The 23,925-nt window shown below is 40.0% G+C and overlaps 1 protein-coding gene across 2 annotated transcripts; it reads right to left on the reverse strand.

The window, feature by feature from the left end:
• Positions 1-2,000: 2,000 nt before the first annotated feature.
• chrna6 (cholinergic receptor, nicotinic, alpha 6) lies at positions 2,001-23,585 on the reverse strand. 2 transcript variants are annotated; one of them, XM_061047997.1, is made up of 8 exons: positions 23,358-23,585; positions 8,065-8,204; positions 7,902-7,946; positions 7,708-7,817; positions 6,652-6,859; positions 6,357-6,384; positions 5,389-6,191; positions 2,001-2,956 (listed from the first exon to the last, which is right to left on the reverse strand). In XM_061047997.1, the coding sequence occupies exons 1-8, from the start codon at positions 23,455-23,457 to the stop codon at positions 2,831-2,833; spliced, it is 1,560 nt and encodes a 519-aa protein (XP_060903980.1). In that variant the 5' UTR covers positions 23,458-23,585; the 3' UTR covers positions 2,001-2,830. The 2 variants fall into 2 exon arrangements, with proteins under 2 accessions (XP_060903980.1, XP_060903979.1); XM_061047996.1 differs by having other exon boundaries at positions 5,389-6,384.
• Positions 23,586-23,925: the final 340 nt, after the last annotated feature.

Below are 23,925 nucleotides of genomic sequence, written 5' to 3' on the forward strand. Positions count from 1 at the left end.
GTCATAAAAGAGGCTGTCTTACCAAAGAAGGGGGCCATCAGGCTTGATTGCGTCTATACTGTAGAAGCAGGCAGGTACTGGGGAGGCAGGAAGGCGGTGGCTTCGAAGGTCGCAGAAACAAATCCAGGGTGCCGAAGGATTTCCGGGAGGCTACAGAAAATAACTTTTAAATCTCAAGAGAGTTTTGGCAAACCATTTGAAGTGTCAGGAAGCTTGACCAAGGCTGTGTGTGGTTGGGGAAAGAGCTGATAACATGGACTAGCAGCCAGGATCTAGTTGTGGATGACATTAGCACTATGATGTTAAAGGTTCTGGACATTTTAAGGTTTTCTTGGCTGACCTCTTCTGTGTCACAGGAGTACTAAAAAAGCACCAGTGAATTAGATGACCAGGGTTGTGGTTTCCATTGCTTTCAAAACTGAAATTGGACGTTGTTCCTCAGTTATGCACACTCTTTTTCTTGTCATTTTACTGCTGCAAACCTTGAATTTCCCCTCTGGGGATCAATCAAGAATTGTCTTATCTCATCTTAATTATTGGGGTATCACGCTGCTCTGCCTGCCTGCCTAGTGATTGAACTTAATTTCATGGCACTGTAGAGGACACAATATGGGAAAAGAAATACGATGCTGTCCTTTCCATGAAACAGAGAGCAATTCAGTGTTGATTGAGGGGGTCAATGGAGTTTAACCATAAAGTCTATATCTGTTTTCTATTATATATCTCCCCTCCCTCGCTGTATCCATATTTTACATCCTTCAATCCCTTGCCCTCCGCCTTTATACAAAATGTATTGTTCTCATTGTCTTCTCTATTTTTAGTGGCCAGAGGCTGCAAACACATTGAGTTACTGTAATTCAGAATTATTATCACCCGCCTGTGCCAAGTCCACTCATGTAATTGTAAGACCCAGCTGCAGATGACAGTGGTGAAAAGTCTTGCTCAAAGATGTATTGTGTCTGAATGTCAGATAAATATTTATTCAGTTCCTCACAAACGTTACTTGGATGTATGGATGTATATGTTGGGTCTATTGGCAAAAAACATATTCACTTGATAACAGTGGTTTCCCATAAAGAATCAAACAATCATAATATATAATATATATTTAAAAGAAAACTCAAAATCACCCATTCATTCATTCATCATTTACTCTTGTGCTGTTTTCTGAAAAGTAACACTTAAGAAGTGAATAAGAAGTAAAAAAGTCAATGATGAGTCCTTCCAACTTATATTTGCAAGAGAATATGTAATGGCTTAAAAGCTCAGCAACAACAGCTGAGATAAAAGGCCTGCTAAGCTTTTTAGTGTCTTCTGAAGAGACCACTTCTTAAAAATCTACTGCAAATTAATATTGCCTGAATTCACATATTATATTGACTCAATAATTGTGCATTTGACTAGAGACACTGACTTGCTAAATGACAGAAGTACAACTATTTTTAAGTACCTCAAACTGCTTCTGCAATAGTCTTTATTTCTAACCATTATTGATTTTGAAAGGGCCAGTGTTGTCCAATGTAAGATATTATATTTATACTCAACATGTAACGTGAAATGCTCTTCCAGGTTTCTTCTACCCAGAATTTATAGAACAATCATAAGATTTGTTGGATGCAGATGAAATATTTTGTACATTATATCTTTTCATCCATCCACACTCTACACCCTCCTGCCCTGTTATCTGTTGGGGCATATCCAAGTAAAAGGCAGGTTACTTCTGAACATGTCTCAAGCAGAACAGAAAACCCTTCCAGGCAGCAGAAGTTGTGCAGGATCGTCTTTATTATTAGAAATGATTTGACACAAATTGGCCTTCATATAAGTGTATTCTACATTGTGCAATTCAAAGTGTTTCTATACATTGTTAGTGAACAGTGAGTTCATGAATTGATGTGCTATGCATAAACATCCTTTGTGCAACCAAATGTGAAAAAAAATATATATATACTGTGTCTTTTCATAGCCAGTGTCCTTTTTCAGTAGCCATGCATAACTCAAAAAATGTTTACAGAGGTAAACATGAAAACTGACAACGGACAAAAAAGGAAAGGTGGCAGCCTTAAAAACGTCCTCAGATCACAACATTATATATATCACAACCAGCTGTCGTAAAATATTGGAGTGTTTGTCTTCTAGTAGCGATTATACACTGATATGTTGTACCACATGTCTTCAAAGTGCATTGTCTTTATTGTACTGGTTTACAGTGTCAAAGTGGTACTGTACTGCAAAACACAAAAAGACATTTACGTTCTTCTCTCAGCAACTTGATTCTTAAGAGGTCTATAGAAATGATCATATTAACAACTTAAATAACCTGACATCGTTAAACATAATAGAAGACTGTACAATAACACTGACTGAAAGGTGATGTTCGGGGGAGAGAAAAATGGACACAGAGAGATAAGCTGCAGGCAGTGGCAGGTCAATAGAGTTAAAAAAAAGAAAAGGAAAGAAGAACAGATGTGGTAATCATTTCCGGAAAGAAAAAAAACATGACGGTGAGGGAGGAGACTTGATAAAAGCAATGAGCGCAAATTGGCAGTGCAATGCAAATGAGAAATAGGGAGATGAGGATAAGTCATACGAGGAAGCAGACAGCTGAATGCTGATTGTGGAGAACGAGAAAGGAGAAAGAGGAGAAGAGACAAAAGCTAGAAAAGGAGAAAGAAGACATCTCAGTTGTGTGATGTGAAAGAGCTGTGGGAGGGATAATTCCCAAAAGTAAATCAAATAGGGATTCAGAGACACACAGAAGTTGACAAAGAGAGAGAGAGAGAGAGAGAGAGAGAGAGAGAGAGAAAGAGACGTGAGAAAGAAAAGTGTCTCATTTAAAGAAGCTGATGAGTGGCTGGAGGAAGAGTCCCAGTGTTCCCAGTACACACACTGTCACAAAAACCCACAGGAAGATCCTGTCGATGACCATGGCCACATATTTCCAGTCATCCTCCACCTGGAAAGGGAAGGAATAAAAGACTAAGTAAAACATATAAATTATCCATAGCACACAAATTCAACCACAACAGCTCTTCTCTCTCCTGCTCTCTAACTCTATCTCTTGTTCAGTCTTTCTTTTTTTTTTCTCCCCGTCTCCTGCTGCTCTTTTTCACTTTTCTTTCTTCTTTCTTTCTCTTTTTTTAACTTCTCTCTCTCTCTTACACTTTTGTTTCCTCTTTTTTTGTCCTCTCTTTTTCTCGCCCTCTTTCTTTTTCTGTCTCCCTCTCATCCCTTCGATTTTTACATCTCACTCCCTCTCTCTTCTCCATTTCGCTCTTTCTTTTCTCGCTCGCCTTCGCCTTCTCCTTCTGTCTTACTCTCTTTTTTTCTCTCCTTCTCTGTACTTAGTCTCCTCTCACTTTTGCTCTCTCTCTCTCTCTTCATCTCTCCCTCTGTTCTCTCTCCTCTCTCTTTTGCCCTTCCCCCTCCCTACAATACCTCCAGTGACCTTGGTTTAACAATAATTGTAAAAAAAAGTGGACCAACAAACGGCCACATTCTCTGGATTTCATTGTGCCATCACCATTGGTTTAAGGCTAAAAGTGGATGTATGTAAGTTAGGCTTTAAATACCACCTGTATTTACCTTGTGTGCATTTGGCCATAGATAGTACAGTGTGTGTGTGTGTATGAATGTCCCCCAGTCAGGTGTGGACAATAGGATCATGGCTGCACTGACCGTAATGCCATTGTCTGACTATACAGGCAGTGAGGCTATTCTGCATGCATCAAAGAAAGATCCCAGCTCGGCTAAGAAAAGATGGAGCCGAGGCAACAAACATATCAGGGCCATCCAGAGTGTGCAGGAGGCGTACGCAAAGCCCTCCATCTGCGACAAGCAAGCAGCTTTACCCTCCCTTTATAGCCCTGTATAAATGCTTTTTACAGCATTTAGTAAGATACAAAGAAATTCACGCACCACAGAGATAACACACATAATAAAGCTCTTTTGTGTGTGCTGTGTACAAATTGGGAATAAAAAATAAAAAAAAACAATCCTGCATGGTTTTGAATTATTTTAGATTCAGGATTAGAAGGGACAGCATCCGTCATCTAAGCCGATGTAGTGACTTGCTCTTGTGCGACTTTGACTGGTTTGCTTTGTGTTCATACTCAAGACGCTGCAAAGATGTCTTAAAACAAAATTCACATTGTGAGATTGATCTGTTTTTGTGAAAGTGCAGTTATATGTTATGGAATTAAGGAATTGCTGAAATGGTAAAGTTTGAGGACTTTAGCACTGCCACCTGATGTGGACATTTATATATATTTTATAAACTACAAAAAATTGTGGATTTTGTTTTTTTACACATATGTCAAATGAAAGAATTACAGGAATCATTGAATGGTTTTGAATTTCACTCTAAGTCTACCCTTACCTGAACAATATCTCTTGATGTGGGGAAATGCTATTTTCCCAACATGCTACAGACTTCTAAGCAAGACTAATTCAATTGTTTCAGTATGCAGACTTCAATGAGCTCAAGATGAAGGTATTACAGTGTTATTAGACCCCCTGCTGAGTGAGTCTGCAACTCAAATGGGAAAATAAATTTCCCAAAATAAATGGTGCAGCCTTGAGTGGATTTCTTGATCTATTGAGGGGCGCTAATTAAAATGCAAAGAAAAAGAAGTTCCTAATGATTTGCAGATGACAAAAAAAAGTAGCGGTGCAACTATATACTGTTTCATTTAATCTGTTGATTTTGTAGCAGGGCTTAAACAGGGCTAAGATTAGGGCTTTACATCCCTTTTTTAGACCAAATAACTGTCAAAGCCAGTTTTTCAGTTTACTATAATAGAGGCCAAAACCATCTGCACCATCTGACACCTGGTGCAAAGTGCTTTGACACACAGTGCAAGTGTGAATTTTTTTCCACCCGACACAGTTGACATTCTTACCCTCAGCACCCGCGCTCTGTAATGAGCAGATGAACTTGCAGTGGATACAGCCCAGAGACTTGGTCTAATAATGAAGTGTGGTCAGACACTCAGGTGTCATGTTGCTAACTTAAGGATACTGAGAGCGACTGCGCCATGGACCAACTAAAAAAACTAGGAGTGATGCTGTGAGTCCTTTTGTAATTAACAAGCATAGTGGAAGTGCTTTGTGAACTTGCTTTGCCCATCTTCTATCCATGTAATGCACCTTCTTAATAACAGGATCATAAAGGACTGTGCCATAGACTTATAGACAGGCTACTATATGGCACAATTCTTTATGTTGCTGCTATTAAGAGGGTTCATTAGAGGGATAGAAGATGGGCAAACACAGTTCAAAACACACTTCCACTCTGCTTGTTACATACAAAGAGAAGCACAGCAGCACTTTTTTAAAATCCGGGCTTGACAAAACTGTCAACTGTCAGATATTAAGCCATGTCTGTACCTCTTTGGCTTTGTTGCGAGTCCTCATGTTCTCCGCGATGTACTTTACGCTCTCAATGGCCTGCTTGATCTCTGGTGAAACCACAGAAAAGGCAACAACAGCGTTGACTGGTGAAGGTGTATTCAGTTGCCTCGGTAGCTTGGGCAGCTCTGACTCCTGGGGCCCCTGGTTCTGGGGTGGCTGGGGAGGTGGGGGTGGCCCCATGGGGGGAGGGACAGGAGTGGGTACCTCTTTGCCTCTGTAAGGGCACCTCCTGTTCATATCCCGCTTCTTGTCCCGGTTCAGGTCACCGTACTCCACACAGTTCATGGGGCCACCAGTTGAGGTTGACACTCCTCCTGCTGCAGCACCATCCAGCGGTGGACATGGTACGCCCCCAGTTATTCCTCCAACACTAACACTTGCTGAGCTACTTCCTCCTCCTATGCTGTTCTTTCTCTTCTTGTTTCCTCTAATGCTCCCTCCTCCTGCTGTGATAGCAGACGAGGAGCAGCCCTGGTCGATGGGCCGCCTCATCAGCATCACCCTGGGCAGCACCCCGAGGAACACAGACCTCACCCACTCCGGCATTGTGTGAGTCATTGGGGTGCGGTAGTGGACATTCAGCACAAACACAGTGATTACTATGCTGAGGGTGACGAAAATCATAGTGAAGAGGAGGTACTCTCCGATAAGAGGGATGACGAGAGACGTTGAAGGGATGGTCTCAGTGATGACCAGCAGGAACACAGTGAGAGACAGGAGGACTGAGATACACAGGGTGACCTTCTCGCCGCAGTCAGACGGGAGATAGAAGACCAGCACTGTGAGGAAGGAAATGAGGAGGCATGGGATGATGAGATTGATGGTGTAGAAGAGAGGCAGGCGGCGAATGTAGAAGGAGTATGTGATGTCAGGGTAGATCTCCTCGCAGCAGTTGTACTTGATGTCATGCTTGTATCCTGGTGCATCAATTATCTCCCACTCACCACTTTCCCAGAAGTCTTTCAGGTTCACCTAAAGAGAAGCAAATAACAATTTTAGTTTAATCCAATGAATTTACATAGACAAAATACACTTGAAGACACAATGAAGACAACTTTCTGGCAAAAAATGGATGACATTTTGTAGAAGTCATTCCCTTTTAGTCTAAATAGAAGACTGGACATGAAATAGTTGTTTTTTTGCTTAGCACTGATACTGTATGTTCTTCCATATATTTCAACAATTGCTAGTTCTTTACACCCCAAATATTTTCATGATGACCCAGTGACTCTTTCTGACCTTTGAGCCAATAAGCACCAGGTCGATCTTGGCCTTGTCATAGGTCCAGGAGCCAAACTTCATGGAGCAGTTCTGGTAGTCAAAGGGGAAGTAAGTGATGTCCATGGGGCAGGAGGATTTGAAAATAGCTGGAGGAACCCAGGTAATGGTGCCATCAAACTTCAGCAGAGCCTTGGTTTTGTCTTCCACAAGAAAGTCACCTACAGCACTAAAAGAGTGTTAAATTAGACGAAAATATAATTTTACTCAAAGGCCATTTCAACATTTAGCTAAAAAGGTCAGGAGAGAGAATAAATAAATAACGTAAGAATGTTGCAGCTTGAGGGCTAACGCTACATTTAGACTAAGAATGATCACATTGTTGGACTAATGACGATAGACTGAAGAAAGCCATCTTGTTGGTGGCTATAAAATCAATAACATGATCATTTATACACCAATCTGAGATTGTCCTTACCTAGGAACTAGATAAATCAACTTTGAACTCATTTTTAAATGGTCTGTCAGAAAAATTTGGGCCCACTATGATTCAGACAGATTTCAATCAAACCTGGCCTTGGTCATGCAAATCACAACCATTTTTTTAATAAGGGGCAGTGATTCAAAAAGATATCGCTAAGTGGTTGAAGCATTTATTCTGTACTGCTAACAGGATGTAGCTGATGTAGCTTTTGAATCAGTATTAACACGTCATGTGTTGTTGAGGATTTTGTTGTGGATTTACCCCTCTGTAATAGCTGATGAGTTGATTTTGGATGATGTCAATTAAAACATAGCTGCTACAGCGTCTTTCCAAAGAGTACTTAGATTGACACACATGGCACAAACACTCACTGAGCATTTGTAGAAAATCGAACTTAATCATTCCTGATAAAGATGGCTTGTTAAAAGTTGTGTATTTGTTAGTAGTCAAGATGAACATGGAACATTTCTGCGGACTTTGAATTTTTGCAAATAGATGTGACTAAACATGCACAGAACACTTGGAAAACACATTAAAGAGCATATAAAACCAGAAAAAGCATAATATGACCCCTTTAAAGTTCTTAAACTTACTTGTTGTACAATACGATGTCTGGCCTCCAAATCTTATTGGATGGAACTCGTATGAACTCAATCCCATCAAACTCAATTGGAGCCCATTTTAGTTTGTAGTCATTCCAGACCTAAAATACAGACAATGATTTAGCAAAATTCACCTTGTAGAAAAAGTGACTGACCATGTCACACAAAGCTTATACATCTCTTACATGTCTCAGCCACAGATTGGTTTCCATAATCTGATTGACCTCATCCTGTAAAATCATAAAGGGGTAGATTAGCCAGTAAGAGAAAGGTGTTTTGGTTAAATTACACTTGTATAACGTATAGTTTTTTTAAACAGAGACAATAAGTTGTTGAATTTCATCTTACCACTTTGACCAGCTGAGATATAGAGACTTCAAACTCCACGGTGACTGGGTCAGATACATTCTCCACCGGTCGGATGAACTGGTTGTACCTCCTGAACAACCTCCGAAACAGTCTGTCCTCCCCCTTGGATGTAAAGCACCCTAGTGAAACAGAGAAAGAAACCATACTTGTACAGCTGTCTTATAAGCCTGTTTGGTTATCCTGTCAATAGTCTCACAGTAGTGGTCTAGGTTAGTCTAGATTGCCATACCATGGCTTGCCACAAGAGGTAATTTTAAGCAGCAATTATTTTGCGTCAAAGTATTCAGACAAACATTTATTTTTTGTAACAATGAGTGAATAGACCTTTCTGAATGCATGGATTATAAAATGCGAGTAAGACTCTAGCGGTTGGTTTACTGTGCTCAGCGGGTTGTTGTGGTGTCCTGGCCACCGTCAGCAGAAAATGATATCATTCTGTAGCATCCCTCATGACACACATAGCAACAGTCCAGCTGCTGCTTTTCAACTGACATTGACAACATTATCGCCAGGTGAAATGGACGGTCACAAGAAAAGGAGAGGTGGAACGAAGAGGGAAAGAATAAAAAAGAGAAAAGGCCTGGCCACAGACACAGCAAAAGTCTACACATGTTTTTTGTTCAACTTTGGTAACAGACTGGTTTGTTGAGACGGGTGAATAAACATTTGTGTTGAACTATTATTATTATTATACTATTATAGCATCTGTTTGAACTAAAGCGAAATGTAGAACTAGGGACACAGTTAGCCTGCACAATTAGTGGTTCATGTGGAGAGGGTGGCCTGGGATAAGTCAAACTCCCAATCTGAATTATTATCCCAGTCCGCCCCTGACTGAAGGTCATATTGTAGGAAAACTGCCAGTAGTAACACTTGTGCCTTGGGTGGCACATACGGCCACGCCTGTCCAAGCAGAAAATGTGGCCTCACTTGGGACAGCACACACTCACACCACCAGCAGATCCTCAGAAACACTATGCCAGTAGCTTCAAAGGGCTTTCAATCCTCTGTCCATTACCACAATATTACAAAGAGTAGCACGCAATGTCTTCTGTTTTAACATCCTCTGTACCTTTATCTTATTCTCTTCCGTTTCAATCAATAAAAAATATTAATTTTTGCTCAACCTTTTCTTCAAGCTAAACACATGACACCATTGGGAATGAGTCACACTATATTCCATGTTCTTTAAATATATTTTTCAGGTGAGGGAAATTACATAAAATGTAATAAAAAACATATTTTTGTAAAGGAGGAGTCAATGTCTCCCACCATAGCCTCCAATCCATGAAGTGATTCACACATTATTCAACACAGTCCTGAAACCTCAAAATTGCACTTACAAAGCTGAACGAACCATTTTAGAAACCTACGAAAATATGCTTCAATAAAAGGGCAAATAGGGAACCACACATATACACACAAATAGCCACATCCATCGAAAAGGTTGTTTCCTTGACAACAACTAAATAAAACATGGTTCTTTAATGGGAAACTTTCTATCAGTGAGTTGGTTTACCCTGTGAAAACCAGCAGCAATGGAAAACTGGTTCACCGTATTGTTTTTGTATTTTTTGTATTTTGTCTTCATCATACCCTAATAATTTGTACGTCCAGTTTAATACTGACATGTTCTGCTGTCTAAGTTACAAAGATTTGAGGGTAAACAGTTAGCCAAAAAGTTCATGACTGACAAAAGAAAAAGTATGAATTAGAAATATAAACCGAAATGATTAATTGCAGCCTACAGAACTAGTTGACCTTAGCTTGAATAATAAGATTGTTATATCGGGTAGGAGGATGCTTGTTTTGGGTTTTTTTTTTTAGGGTTTTTTTTTCAATTGAAGTAATAGCTTTTTTGTCGGAGGGACATTCTCCCATACCCAGCATTAATCCCGCAAGGGGAAATTCAGTTTTACACTCTTTTGTTGTTCATGCTACACACACATAGGCTGAAATACACACAGATGCACAAACGCTCCTGAGCTGGTGGGGGTTCGGTGCCTTGCTCAAGGACACCTCGTCAGTGCTCAGGAGGTGAACAGCTACCAGACCAATTTTCAGACCTGGTCCACAACGGGACTTAAACCGGCAACAGACTAAGCTACTGCCGCCTTTAGCCAGCTTATTCATGTACCTTCAGTAAGGGATGGACTTTCAGGCTGGCTCTTTATTGAAGCATCCTTTTTTTCTATGAAGAACCAACAGTATATCCCAAGACAAATATTTCATATTCACTGTCACTGTTTACAGTAATCTTACGAAGCAATGTGTCTTTTTATTTCCATTGGGAGTATGGATGAATATCCTGCAGACACCTTAGATTACAGTCTGTCTAGTTTCGCAAAATTAAACTTGCCAGGATCAGGGAAATGATGATGTACGTGAACTTTATTCCCCTGTCAGGTCATATGAAGAAGTGTCTGCATCTGAAGTGTGTTGATTATGCATAAACACAATGATCATAGTATTAGGCCTTGCACAATTAACAGGTTTTGAAAAAAATGTTTGTATCATGTCAGTGGTGGAATATGCCTACCAAACCAAAAAATCTAGACCAATTTAAAACACTTACATAATCATAACATCTGGTGCACATGAAACAATGACCAGACACAAACAAGCACATAACTCAAGACAAAATTAAGACCCACATAAAGGTCAACAGTACATTGTGAACTAAAGGCTGCAGCAAAATGGAAAACATGCGATGAAAAAGTATTTATATACGTAACCTATACATTAGATTTAAAACTTGCTCACTCCTAACTTTACCAAATTTTTAAGTTCAGAAAGATCACACAAAAAACAGGATGCAGATCATGGAGGCATAAGCAACACAAGTCCACTGATGTGAATAAAAAATCAGGTCACACCGCCTTTCCGCACTCATGTTTATTCTCCCAAATATTTTCCACTGCTTTGATTTTACTTAATGAAGTTGTTGGTCTCATTTTTACAGGCAGAATAATCCTGATGAGTTGACGTACTAAAAGTATTAAAACATATCTGATCCAGTTCCAATACACAATGGGTACGACATTGAATTATACCACAGTGGCTTCAGAGCTCTCCAGAAGTTTTCTGAGGTCACTGGCAGAGATGAGTTGAGTCTTAAAGCTTAATGAAAAGGCCTCTCTCCTGAGACGCTTGTGTAATTTCAGCTCTTGGTACCTGACTTGAAAACTGCCCGCCACTCCCTTATTCACTGCACTGCCAGAACCTTGTTTAAGCCTCTAATTGGCTAAGGTTAAAACAGGGCAATTATAATCAGTCAATTAATTGGACCTTTTGTTCACTGTGACTTAAAAAAAAAAAAACTAAGCCAATATTTTTTTCTCTCTTGGCACAGTCACTTCCCCAATTCCCTGCTTTGTCCTGCCACTGAAGATTTAAGTAGTATTAATCTGAAGGCAGTTAATTATAACCCGTGACCTTTCACCTCAGCGGATTCTACATGCTACTTTTATTTTATTTTATGCTGTGCAAAAAATATGAGAAATATGAGAATAATATGAGAAATATGAGAGAAAAAATATGACCACTGGAAAGTAACAAGCAAAACTTAATGAAACTTTTCAGTTTGATTAAAGACTATATGTGAAGATCTAGTATATGCTAATGCACATGTACATTCTCCTTTACAGAAACCAAGTTAAAACTACAGCACATGAAAGGTTTGAAAAAGTGCACATTACAAAGAGACTATGTCATGCTAGCAGCTCTGTTAGGACAGACTTTACCATGAGAGGGCTCTTTAGCTACACGTTTATGTCTTCATGTTTGCCTTCCATAACAACAAAGCTAACAAGCTGAAGTTTAGCAGGAATAATGTTCATGATGTTCAAAACATTTAAGTTAGCGTTTTTGTTTAATTGTATTTAGTTTAATTTGGTCTATTGAATTATTAGCTTTTAAAGTTTTTATTCTGAATTTGTGAAAACTGAAAAATAATGAAAATTAAAAATGTAAAGAGTTGAATTCAGACACACAATTTCAGTGTATAAATATTCAGTTCTATAATGACGCAGATGACACAGATATACTTCCATATTAAAGCCCAGAAAACAGACTTGTTCACACTCTGATGTAGCTCCAAAAGTAGAATTATCAGCCAGAGGGGCATCATTAATAGCAATAAAAATGTCTTTCTTTATCCAGATTCCAAACTTAATGAGGTTATTTCTGGGTTGTAGGTTGTAACTCTGTCCATTGGGGGCATTGGGGAGTACCAAAAAAAACTTTCCATGTATTGCATGTACAGTAGATGTTGAGTTTAATTGCTTGGTTTGTACCTTACTTTTTGAGGGCTCGAGGACTGCATTGCAATCTTGCAGGAGCAGGCTGCAGTCTTCGAAAACCCCAGTAGGGTGTGTGGGAGCAGTAGAGAGGAGGCAGTCACACTCGTGACTTAGCTGGGTAAACTGAAAATGATAGGCCGGTAATTTGTACCAATACAATTATACAAATTAAAGTAAAGTACACATGAGGCTGATTGTCCTGTTTATAAAACCAAATAATGTAATAATGTCAAAATTGGAACATTTGTTGGCGATAAGTAAAAAAGACAAGAGTTCATATTTAATCTACTCTCCATTTACACATTTTTCATGAAAATGTAGAACGCCCAGGGCAGGATAAGGCTATCGGAAGTGAGCTGTTTTTTATTTTTAAAACAAGCAACAAAGGATGGTACGAATACTTGGTCATGTCATTTTTCAAGTAATCGGCAGCACACTGTAAAAAAACATGGTGGACCTCCTCAAGACTGCCGCAGGGGAGTGGGTCCAGGAGAGCCATACCCAACATTACTTTTGTATGTACACATTTCTTTAAATGAATTACGCATTCTTAATGTAATGTTACTACTCGGAAATTAAAATGACTGTAAATGCTCATCCCTAGTATCAACCCCTATGTGGAGAGCAAAAGGGGTGGAACACAATCCTTTTCAGGCAATCCTGAAAGCCCACAAACCCAACTATTTAAAGTTGCTAATTTGACTGTAGACAATGGCTATGAATTGATAGAAAGTTGTAGCCAGATCCCAAGGCTCAGAGGAGTTGGCAATCGCTCCCAGAAATATGAATATCCACGATAGCCAATTGGTTCTAAGGTTGCGATTTATTAAGGTTAGATGTCAACACAAATCCTCCAATAGTTTTTCAAACTTCTCTCTCAGACATACACAATCTCATTGTGATGTAATACATAAAAAGTTAAGTGACGTGGTCATTATGATGTATCATCCGCAGACAATGAATGGATATTAAATATTTATCTAGTAGCTGTCACCCTCTAAATAGTGAACATTGCTTTCCACAGTCTACCATTTGGATTGTCCAAATATGCTCCATAAGTCATGATGAGCGAAATGGTTCTGGCTTTGTAACAGTTCACTTTCCCCTAGTTTAAGAAGTAAGGTTCAGAACTGTCATTGATAACGAAACAGTGTGCCTTTCCATCCCATCTTTCTAATGCTGTAACAAAGTAATGAGGGTTTGTTCTGATGGGGATGAAGCTAAGTCGAGCAGGCATGCATTCCACTCTTAAAGAGCCACATTGATTTAGAATTAGCTAACCAAACACTGAGTCTGTCTCTGTCTCTTGCGGCAACAGGAGCCTAAAAGAGCAGATAGACCCATGGCCTGTGGGAAGCTCTTTGATCAGGCATGTGCTTAACAGGATGAGCCTGGGAGCAAGTGGTGGACACTGAAGGAACTAATTACCCTCAAATAATACACTGCTGACAGTGTGTGTGTGTGAGTGCATGGAAAAAGGGGTACAAAGAGGGAGCGAGAGCGCGCCGATAGGAGGAGGAAAGTGGCTGCAAGAACAAGCAGAGAAAAGCTAGATAGCGTGTCTTCGCTCTCCAGGGTTTTTGATGCCCTGACTGTGACATGTTGAATGACGCACAACAGGATCCAAGGCAATTACCGCATGTGCTGTGACCATTCGACTAAGCATATGGTGCACGCTTGGACCTGTGTGTCTTCATGTATGAGTGCTTGTCTATATGCTGTACACATATGTCATTACATGTGGGCCAATGTGTATGCACATGTGCCTATTTATATACTTTGTGTACATTTACCTTTTGATTTGACTCACTGCATATGATTTGTTTTCACTGAGGCATGAAATTCTTGCTTACATGATTTCATCTGAAAAGATGTGAGAGTTTTGAGGTCAGATTATCTGCATATGTTATAAAAAAAAGTCCTTTTTATACAAAGAAACAGGACAATTCAAAAAGACAGGGTCACTGCAGATGTTCTGATAGGACAAGTGATCATTTGGATAAAAATAAACACTGTGTTGTTGGATTCCTTCACAGAGCTCCTCTCCACCATTGAGACAGAGGAAACACAGTAATCCAAACAAACCTTGTGAAATGTCCCTTTAAAAACATAGTTGCACATCAAAATAATTGGATACTTTTAACATTGTCTTTGACTTTATCCTCAGCACTGATAAATGATGGTAACATAAGACAGTCAGCCAGCACAGCAGGCTTAAAGGTAAATGAGATAGAATGAGATGGAGGTGACTCCAACTATTAATTATATGAATGATACAACAGTGCCAATTCATGTGACTGCAGGTACAGCTGAAATAACCTTTGTTTAAAGAAGTAGCTACAGATTGCCATATTATACACATGCCCATCATAGAAGAAGTCAAAGTGTAACAACCTGCTGCAACACTCTGGCCTTATCAGAGTTTTGGATTTTTGTCTCTCTGAAGTGGGAGGTAATGTTGATTGTTAAAGAACTGCAGTCGCAGCTGCTGTTTTAGTAATCCGTGAAAATGTCTACTTTTCTCTCCTGCAGTGAGGCTGGAGGTCTGTTGATCTCGCATGCCAGCAGCATTAGCTGTGGTTAAACGCCCACTTTATTTTTATTCTGACTGAAGTCCTTCCAATTGAAGATTTCAGGTGTTTACATGGACTGTGCTCTAATACAACCTGGTGTTAACATGCACCAAGACTTTTCATAAAAACAACTGTGTTGAAATGTGGGTACATTATGAAATAGTCTTGCTAAAGCGCTATCTGTCAGCACCAACACATTTAGCAAAACAGTTTTTGTCACATAATTTATTATCTCCCTGAAGACAGATCTTTATCTTCTGTCAGCGTGGTATTTTATGTTATTGTATTGCTGTAAATGGTTCACCAGTTTATAATGACGCACACTTATAACTTACTGAATGTATATATACATTTCAAGTTGAAATGCATTTGTTACATTGTTCAGTTTCAGTTTCAATCATTTTGTGTTGGCTGATTGAGGTCTTTATATTTGTTGGCCATTCAAACAGATTATAATTTGAATTAGCAGCCATTTTGGCTCAATTCCATGTTTTTGCATGTTAAAATTGAAACCAGAAAGACTTAACAGCCAAAACAAAGTGTAGAATGTAATTTTTGCTAATCGAATACAAGTCACATTTGAAAGTTGCTCAAATTTCAATCTGGACTCTGTGGAAGTGCAAATCAGATTTCAGACTTGTAGCCTGAATAAGGAGGTAAACCAGTCTGCTGCAGCAAATCCTCCTTCTCAGCCACTGGGTTGTCTGGTGCGACAGAAGTGTTCCGACTTCAAGATAATATTGACGGAAGGATGCATGCTTTCACGATGGAGAGCCGTGTCACCAGGATACTTAGTAACGAACCTACATGGTTACCTAAGCAACCTTTGTAGAAAAGTTGGTATTCACTAGACGTATAAAATCTGACCTGGTCATTTACAAATGAAAGCGTCCCACATTTTAACCGGGTCCGACTGAGTATATGTTACAAATACCATTACTGATGGTTATTCCAAGTCAAGGTACCATGAGGAACTAGAAAGCAGCTTTCTGACCTCTCAGGGAAGATATCCATTGCCCAGAGGTGGTGAGTTGTAATAAATTATCCAGCTAATCCTCAGCCCTGCTTTCACAAAAAGCCTGGAGCTCTAAGTGGTGGGAAAGCAATGAGATAATGGAAACATTAGATCTAATAACTTGACAACTGTAGTAAATCTTAAAGTAGGGCTTGGCAAAATACCAGTTATCAGTAAGTCGGGATTGTGGAAAATCAAGATGTTCAACAATGAAAATCGAGATTTTGTCTTTAACTTACTCTGCCACTCCCTTTGCGCTCCTGTAGTTCATAATCTCCCTCCTTGTTTACCTCCTACAGAGTCCCAGGTATGTGCCACCCAGCCACACGTATTTTGCTGAAGTTGTTCTGCCTCATTTGTACTTTAGCTGTAGCTTGAAACTGCAAGTTTACAGCTTGCATTTTAACCTCAAAAGAGACATTTAGGTGACTTCATTAACCCTCGGAGGGACATCAGTTTGCTTTTGTTTAATTTCAGTGATAAAATAAAAGCGAAACTTGCTGGTGTGAAAAAATCTGAGGTTTTATCATTAGGCCACATCGCTCGGACCTTTCTTAAAGATACATTAAAAACTGAAGCAAGATGAGCTTCTTAATTCAAAGTTCCTGCCATTCTGACAGGAGTCTCTCATGGTGGAAAACAAGAAGCCCAACAATATCTTCCTCTGGAGTGTCATTTTCCACTTTGACTGGAAAAATTCAAGATCCATCAAGAGGAAGGAAATTTTCAAAGAAAGGATGCTGGGCTGCTGACCCAGACAAGGTTAAGTGAAAGGAAAATGGCTGGATGGATCAATGGAAGACCTGCTTCTGTACTACACAGTACAGCTGATGCATTGTGAGCAGGAAGCTCTCACAGTGAAACAGATGATGCGGGAAAATGTTCTGTTTTTTTTTTTTTCTAAAACCAGTGTCTGGCTGGCTCTGTCAAAGAAAGAGCTTTGATGATAACATGAGGGAATCCAAAAAGGTGTTACAACTCAACAAGAGGGGACCATCAGCTTGCTTTGGCTACAGGCTTAGATAAAGCTTTGCGCATCTCAATAATACCACAAGACTAAAGCAGAAAACCAAAACCATGCTCTATTTAGAGCAGAGCATATTTGTGCAAAAACAAAGAAACAAAAAATATTTTTTTCATTCTAGAGCAGCTGATGGATCCCAGCCCATTTAAGTTTCACAGTTCTTTTGTTTCTATTTTTTAAGATTAATTTTGGGGCTTTTGCCTTTATTTGAATAGACCAGCGGATAGAGTAGGACATCAGAGAGAGTGGGGAATGACCTGTGAGAAAAGAGCCGCAGGTCGGACTTGAACCATTGGCCCTGCTTAGAGGGCTACAGCTTCTATTTATGGGGAGCGACCTAACCGCTAGGCCAGGGGCATTCAAATAAAAAATGAACGAGGTGTGGTTCTAGAAAATGTACTCAAGCGAAGTACTGGACCATATTCACTTCTTACTTGTTGTGTGATTCATTGTATGATGATTAAGAAAGATTAATCCAAAAGTAGAGGGTACTCTGATAATATAATAATCATACAATAAGTCTAATGAATAAATATTGAAACAAATAAATGTCTTGCTTCAAATTTGTATTCAAAAACTAAATACATAAAGATAGCTTTTGAAAAAAGCACATTCAAATAAAAAGTGTTGATTTTGAAGAAATAAAAAATGTGTAGTTTTAGTTTCCCGTTTTCTTTTTTTTTTAGTTACTAGTTTTAGAAACACATTTTATAGTAAAAATCTCAATACCTGCTTCTCTTTCCCTCTTATGTCCCACTCTGAGACTTTCTCTAGTTTAGTGAGTCAAATGAGCTTCAGCACGACCAGTTAAGACTTTTAATCTGAATTTAACTGTCAGGTTAAAAGTAAAAGTTTTGGGTTTGTGTGTTGGTAGAAATCAGAGTGAAAAAGTTGGTTGCTCTCGCATCACTAACTGCATCATTGTTTATTTTCATAAGAGCTTTAATACGCCCAAATAAACGTGTAGTGGCCTTTATGCTCCATCTTACATGCCTCTCTTTTCATCACTTAACTTCCTGTCTAACAGCTTGAAGAGATAGCCCTGAAACATAGCTCGTGCAATGGCGTCCTCCATTTGGTTTTTCCTTTTTGTATATTGAACAGCTATACCCACCAACGGCTGGCTTACCTTATTTCAGCGTTCCACATTCACACAATGTAGAATGGATGTCAGTGCTGAAGTCTGAAACAAGTCTGAAACAATGAGAAGTTACTTAATTCCTCTCCTTATAAGTTTCCATGTGTTGAGTCTGGACTTCTGTTCAACTACCAAGACGTCAAACACCCATTAGGCTATATTGCCAAACACAGGGCAGCCATGACATACTGTATTAAAGGCCTAATTTATGTGATAACAACCTTGAGTAAACAGATACATCAATAATTAATCCCATTACATGCACAGCTGAAACATTTAATAGCTTGCATCAGCTTGACATACACAAAGTACTTTGGACACATGGGAAAATATAAAAGACAATTAAAGGAAAGGAACTTGGTTCAACTGAGAAAAACCTCTGTTCAGGCTGAAGTACTAGTGGCAAAAAGCTGTCCCTGTCCATTATCTGAGGCCTCTGTTGTTTGCTCAACCACTTCTCTATTTTTCTACTTCTTAATCTCTCCATCCATCCTAATGCATGAATCAGTTCATCACCAGCACTCAACACCAGGATATCCCAGAGGACTTGGGCAGAAGGGCTGTCTGGAGCAGGATATGTGAAAGTGTGTGTGTGTGTGTGTGAAACAGAGGATGAAAGTGTGTGTGCTGGGTGGTTGGAAGGGGGTATGATGGTAAGCCAATCCATAGGGGGGCTGCATCTGCCTGTGGTTATCTAGTACGTGTGTGAGGAAAGGAGCAGGGGGTTCAGTTGCAATAATCACACGACAATCGCGTTAAGAGGATCCTCAGGCCGCCACACAGTCCTTAAGCCACACGCACAGTAACACACATGTACACACTGATTGCCTGTCAGACTGTAAAGCAACTCTATCGCTTCTGGGAGGAAAACCAGGGAGCTGTCCTCAACTTCTAAGCTCAGAGGAGCATTTAAGTCTGGCTGCAACGCATACAGACTTAACGCCATATAGGCAGAAACAGATAACAGCTAAATGGGTTTAAACGGAAAAAAATAAAGAATGACTCTTGCCTTTTAGTGGCCACACAACAACCTCTACTGATTCAAGAGATTCAGGAGACTTTTCTTCATTAGAGTATCTTTTGGGAAAATTAGCAGCCCACACTTGTTTCAAATGGCAGATCCTCTTTAGTCTGTCAACACACAGAGACAGCCTATTAAAATGCACAGTCAAGTGAGATAAAGCCTGAAACATGATGCGGATCAGATCAGTATAATGCAGGCATGGCTGGACATCTCTCTCAGCTATTTCTGCTGGGGATGATGCAGTCAAGATGCTGCAGGGAAATGCATCATGCAATTTCACAAATTTTAATCCGTCAATGTCTGCTGATGTGCACTTTAGTCAACTGTACTGGCTGTGACTTTATTATGAATGTCATAACTCCTACTAGCAGCCCCATGCTGTAAAGATCTCTCACACCTAACATTCAAGCTTCTACAACCAGATAATATTTCGAATAAAATACCACAATCCCATGAATGGTGGGATCAGCATTTCCTCTGTCACAGGGACAAACCTACTGATCCTGCATGGCAGGAGACAATACCTTCTGTCGCCTGCTAATCGGACCCCCACTGGGAGTGTGAGTGTGTCAATGTGTGTTTTTCAGGCACTTATCTACATACACAGCCCCAGTACAGAATCATAAAAAAACAGCCAATGAGAGGAGAGGATATGTAGAGGACATAGTGGAGAAAAGAGGGTAGTTAGGGCAATATCCTTTCATCTCACTGGGGTTGCCCCCCAGAAATAGCCGCGTTATCCACCTCCAACGAGGAAGGACACAGAATAGATTCCCTTTCACTCTCGCAAAATCTGTTCTTCTGTGAGAGTATTCACTCTGTCATCCCTTTCCGACACCGTTTTCTTGTTCCTTTTGAAATTTGTTCAGTTCAAGGGCAGAACGACAAAGCAGTCAGCTGTAGCAAATCTCTCCAGCTGGAGAGAATGACAGCGAGTGAGAGTCCATCCCACGTGTGGTACAGAGACACATCCCTTCCCCTCATCTCTGACCTGCATCAGGTTGCAGGATGTGTGAAGCTAGTGTCTTTTACATGACAACTGAAGCGTGACAGTACGACGGCACTTAGTGTTGCTCCCACAGAGGATCACATCTGGGACAAACTCAACACTGCACTCAGGGTTTTAATGTTAAAAAAAAAAACACGAAAAAAAAATCATATAGCAATTCAACCTATAAAACCAGAATTATTCATCTTCTTGCAGTCTGTTTAAGCACAGTTTGACTTCTTCCCTGGAAAAATGGCTCGTTTACTTGGACCACAGAAAGTGACATTTACACAAGCAAAGCAATAATATGGCTGAACAGGCCACCTTTACCGTGCTGCTCTAAAATGGCAAATGCAATAGCATGGTGACAAAATGTAGTCCCTCCTTTTTTGCTCCATTTGTTTTACACTATAAATAATTTCACTGCTATCAAAATGGATAAAATCAGTCAGGCCCTTTATAAGGGGCTAAGTAGACAGCAAAAGCAAGAGAGCTACTTGCTAGCTTTAAGCTAACTTACCGTTTTGTATAAGGGTAAGTTAGTATTTAAAATACATTTTAATGAACAAACACTTTGTTGATTCAGTTTGTTATTACACATAAAAGCTCATTTAATGAGGCAGGGATGTTAAAGAACCTAAGTTTGAACCAACCTTTCCACACGGTCACTTGATAAGCAATGACATCTTTCCGTGATTGAATGTGCTTAGACCTGTGTCAACACTGGAAAAAAAGCTTTATCCAGCTCACCAAGAGACGTTTATCGAGGAGCCTGGTTGTTGTGAATTTTGTCAACAGCTCATCAATACAAAGCACTAATCTTCCGTTTGTCCTCCTTCAATACAAAACACCACATGTTGTGATGTTTTCCAGGGAAAACTGAAATTCACAGAGCAAAGAAGTAAATACTTAACTGACGCAGTGTGGACAGTGAGCATCCCACCATGCGCGATGCAACGCAAAATCTAACACTCGTATGCAGTCAAGACACGGTGTCCAACCATGGGGCGCTGGTAGCCTATTGGTTGGTGTATGTATGGAGGCTACAGTCCACAATGCTGGCGGATTGAGTTTGAATCCGACCTGTGGCTCCTCTACCACACATCATTCCCCACTCTCTCTCTTCACATCACTACATTAAAGCCCCCCCTCCCCCCCCCCACAAACAGAAAAAACATTTAAAAATTCATAAGACCATTGAGTGAGGTTAGTTTGCCTTTAAAGTTATATAACCAATCACAAGACAGAAGGCAGGACATGACATTTGAAACATTTTACAGGAAGTTAAAGTTTTTTTTATTATTATTAGTTATTTTGATAATGCTTTATTGAAATGTATTTGCAACAAAATGGCAAATAAATCATTGTTTAACACAAGACCGCTGGACTAAAACAAGGGAAATACATGGAGGCTCTAAATGACATTTTAAATTTGAGCTGAATTATTAAGTTGATTTCGAAATGCATATTTATACTAAATGACAGCTAGACGATAAGCAAAACAAACCCACTGTTATTCCATATGAAGCAGGCCTATGTCTGCAAGTAATGAAAAAAGTTTGTTTTCTTACAAATGTTTAAATTACTGAAGGTGAAATTATTAAAAAAACATTTTCTTAACTGCTCCTGTAGTTATGTGCTGTGCCTATTTAGGGTAACTTACTAAAAATCGAAAAGATCTCAAATCTACAGAGACATCCCACACGTTACAGTCCCACACTGAGTGACTGGCAGACATGAAAGTGAAAAAACTGCAGTCAGCACTTACTGTAGAACAAAGAGGCAGCCAAAAATATATGCACTATGACTTTAAAGCAAGTCATTTATCTTCCACAGAGATGGATAGATAGGTAGATACGCATTATGCTTTGCGGTCCCATCGGGAAAGTTGTTCTCCCAAGAAACTGTGTAGGCCTACTCTTTGTGAGTGTGCAAGAGTTGAAGGATTAAAATAACCATTCATCTGCATGTGAATGCAGCACAAAGTTTTGCATCATGCATTTATCTTTTCTTTGTTTTGGTTTGGGTCCCCTGAGAGCCACTCGTGGAATCATCTCAAAATCTGCTGTTCTAAAGCACCCAGGAGACTGTCAGCCATACATGAAACAGAGGTGGGGGAGAGAGAAATAATGTGTAGAGGTTATTTTGGAAACAAAAGAAACGAGCTTAATGGATCAAATGGGGAGAAAAACAAAACAGAGACAACCTGAGAGAGTGCTACTGCTGTGATCTTAATGTCAGAAGCTACAGACATCAAACTAAACCACAGGGGAAATTTGACTTTTCCTCATAACTACAATATTTGCTTATTCTAAGAACACTTTTGGTTTTCACTTGCAACCACTTAAAGTATAAAGAATTCTACTGATCAAACCCTTAACCATGGCCTCTGACCTGGGGGGGGGGGGGGGGTAACATCCCTCCACATCTGGAGGAAGATAGCTTAACATAAACACTGACAATCACTGAGCTGCTGCAGAAAAGAACCATATGTCATCCATGCATTTGCTCGTTATGTGCATGGATGGCTGCTTCACGGTAGCTCGAGGGGCTGAGATATTAACCATGAAGCTATATGTCATGACCACAGATCATTATCTCCAAAGAAAACTGAACCCTGTGTGAAGGCTGAAATGCATCCATTAGCCTACTCCATGCGTCTACATGTAAGTCATGTAAGTTTCATTAGTCTTCACATCTACCCACAGCAGTGACTATAGCCTGCAAGTTTTAAAAGATTATTTACAGGCTTTGTTTGACAGGAAGGCAACGATATCTCGCCCTCGTTCTTCATTTTACAGGAGACGTTTTTGATGGCGCAGCAAACGACGCAAACAAGGAGGCACATCGTTTTACACCAAAACGTATGAGCGTGTTTGCAGTTGTCATCATCGCGCCAAAGTTTGGCTTTACACGTCATCCCGCTTGTTTAAAAAAATAAGTAAAGTTTGCATGCTTTGCCCGCTTACAATTTTCAAAACTTATGTCGTCGAGCTTTAAGTCGCTTGTTTATCTTCTCTGATATTTCAGCCAACGCACCCGGGCGGTAACTTGGGAGTCGGCTTCGAACTTCAACGTAAGGTTTGGCTAAAGAAAAGCAAGATGACAGATCTGTCTCATTAGCTCTAATATTGATGGTTTACTAAAGTCACAAATATGATGCTACTTCCTCCGAGCCGAGGAGCGATCCACGGCGCGCTGTGTCTTACCTTGCGCTGCGAGGAGCACCAGCAGCAGGACACTGATTAGTTTCCCGTGGAAATTCATCGATACATCAGCGCTTACTCTTTTCTGCGGATAAAAGATCATGAATTTGATTGAAGTCTTGCTTGCAATCTACTACAGGCGTCTGTGTAGCCTCGAGATTAGACAAACATGTTCCTTTGCGCTCCCGAGTGTGGATAGGTTGGACGCGCGGTGCGCTCTCCCGACATGAACAACTTCTGCACACCCCGCCTTCTCGCGTCCATGCGTCCCGCACACACACACACACACACACACACACACACACACACACACACCCAAGGGCCAAACCTAGCGACCTGACTCACAGTCACAGTGACTCACAGGTGATAAGTTTGGAATATTGAAATGATTTTCAAACATGGCTGGCTCAGACAGAACCGCGAGGGGTCTGTAAGTCCGACTGAAAATATGTCTCTTTGAACATTTTTTTTTTTTTTCATGTTCACTCATGATGTCCAATTTCCTTATTTTATAACAAGTTGTGTATTTCAGCGAGTGGGATGAAAACCCTGTTAAAACATAAATAATATC

Source organism: Labrus mixtus, chromosome 10, assembly GCF_963584025.1.
Source record: "Labrus mixtus chromosome 10, fLabMix1.1, whole genome shotgun sequence".
NCBI classification, from domain to species: Eukaryota; Metazoa; Chordata; class Actinopteri; order Labriformes; family Labridae; genus Labrus; species Labrus mixtus.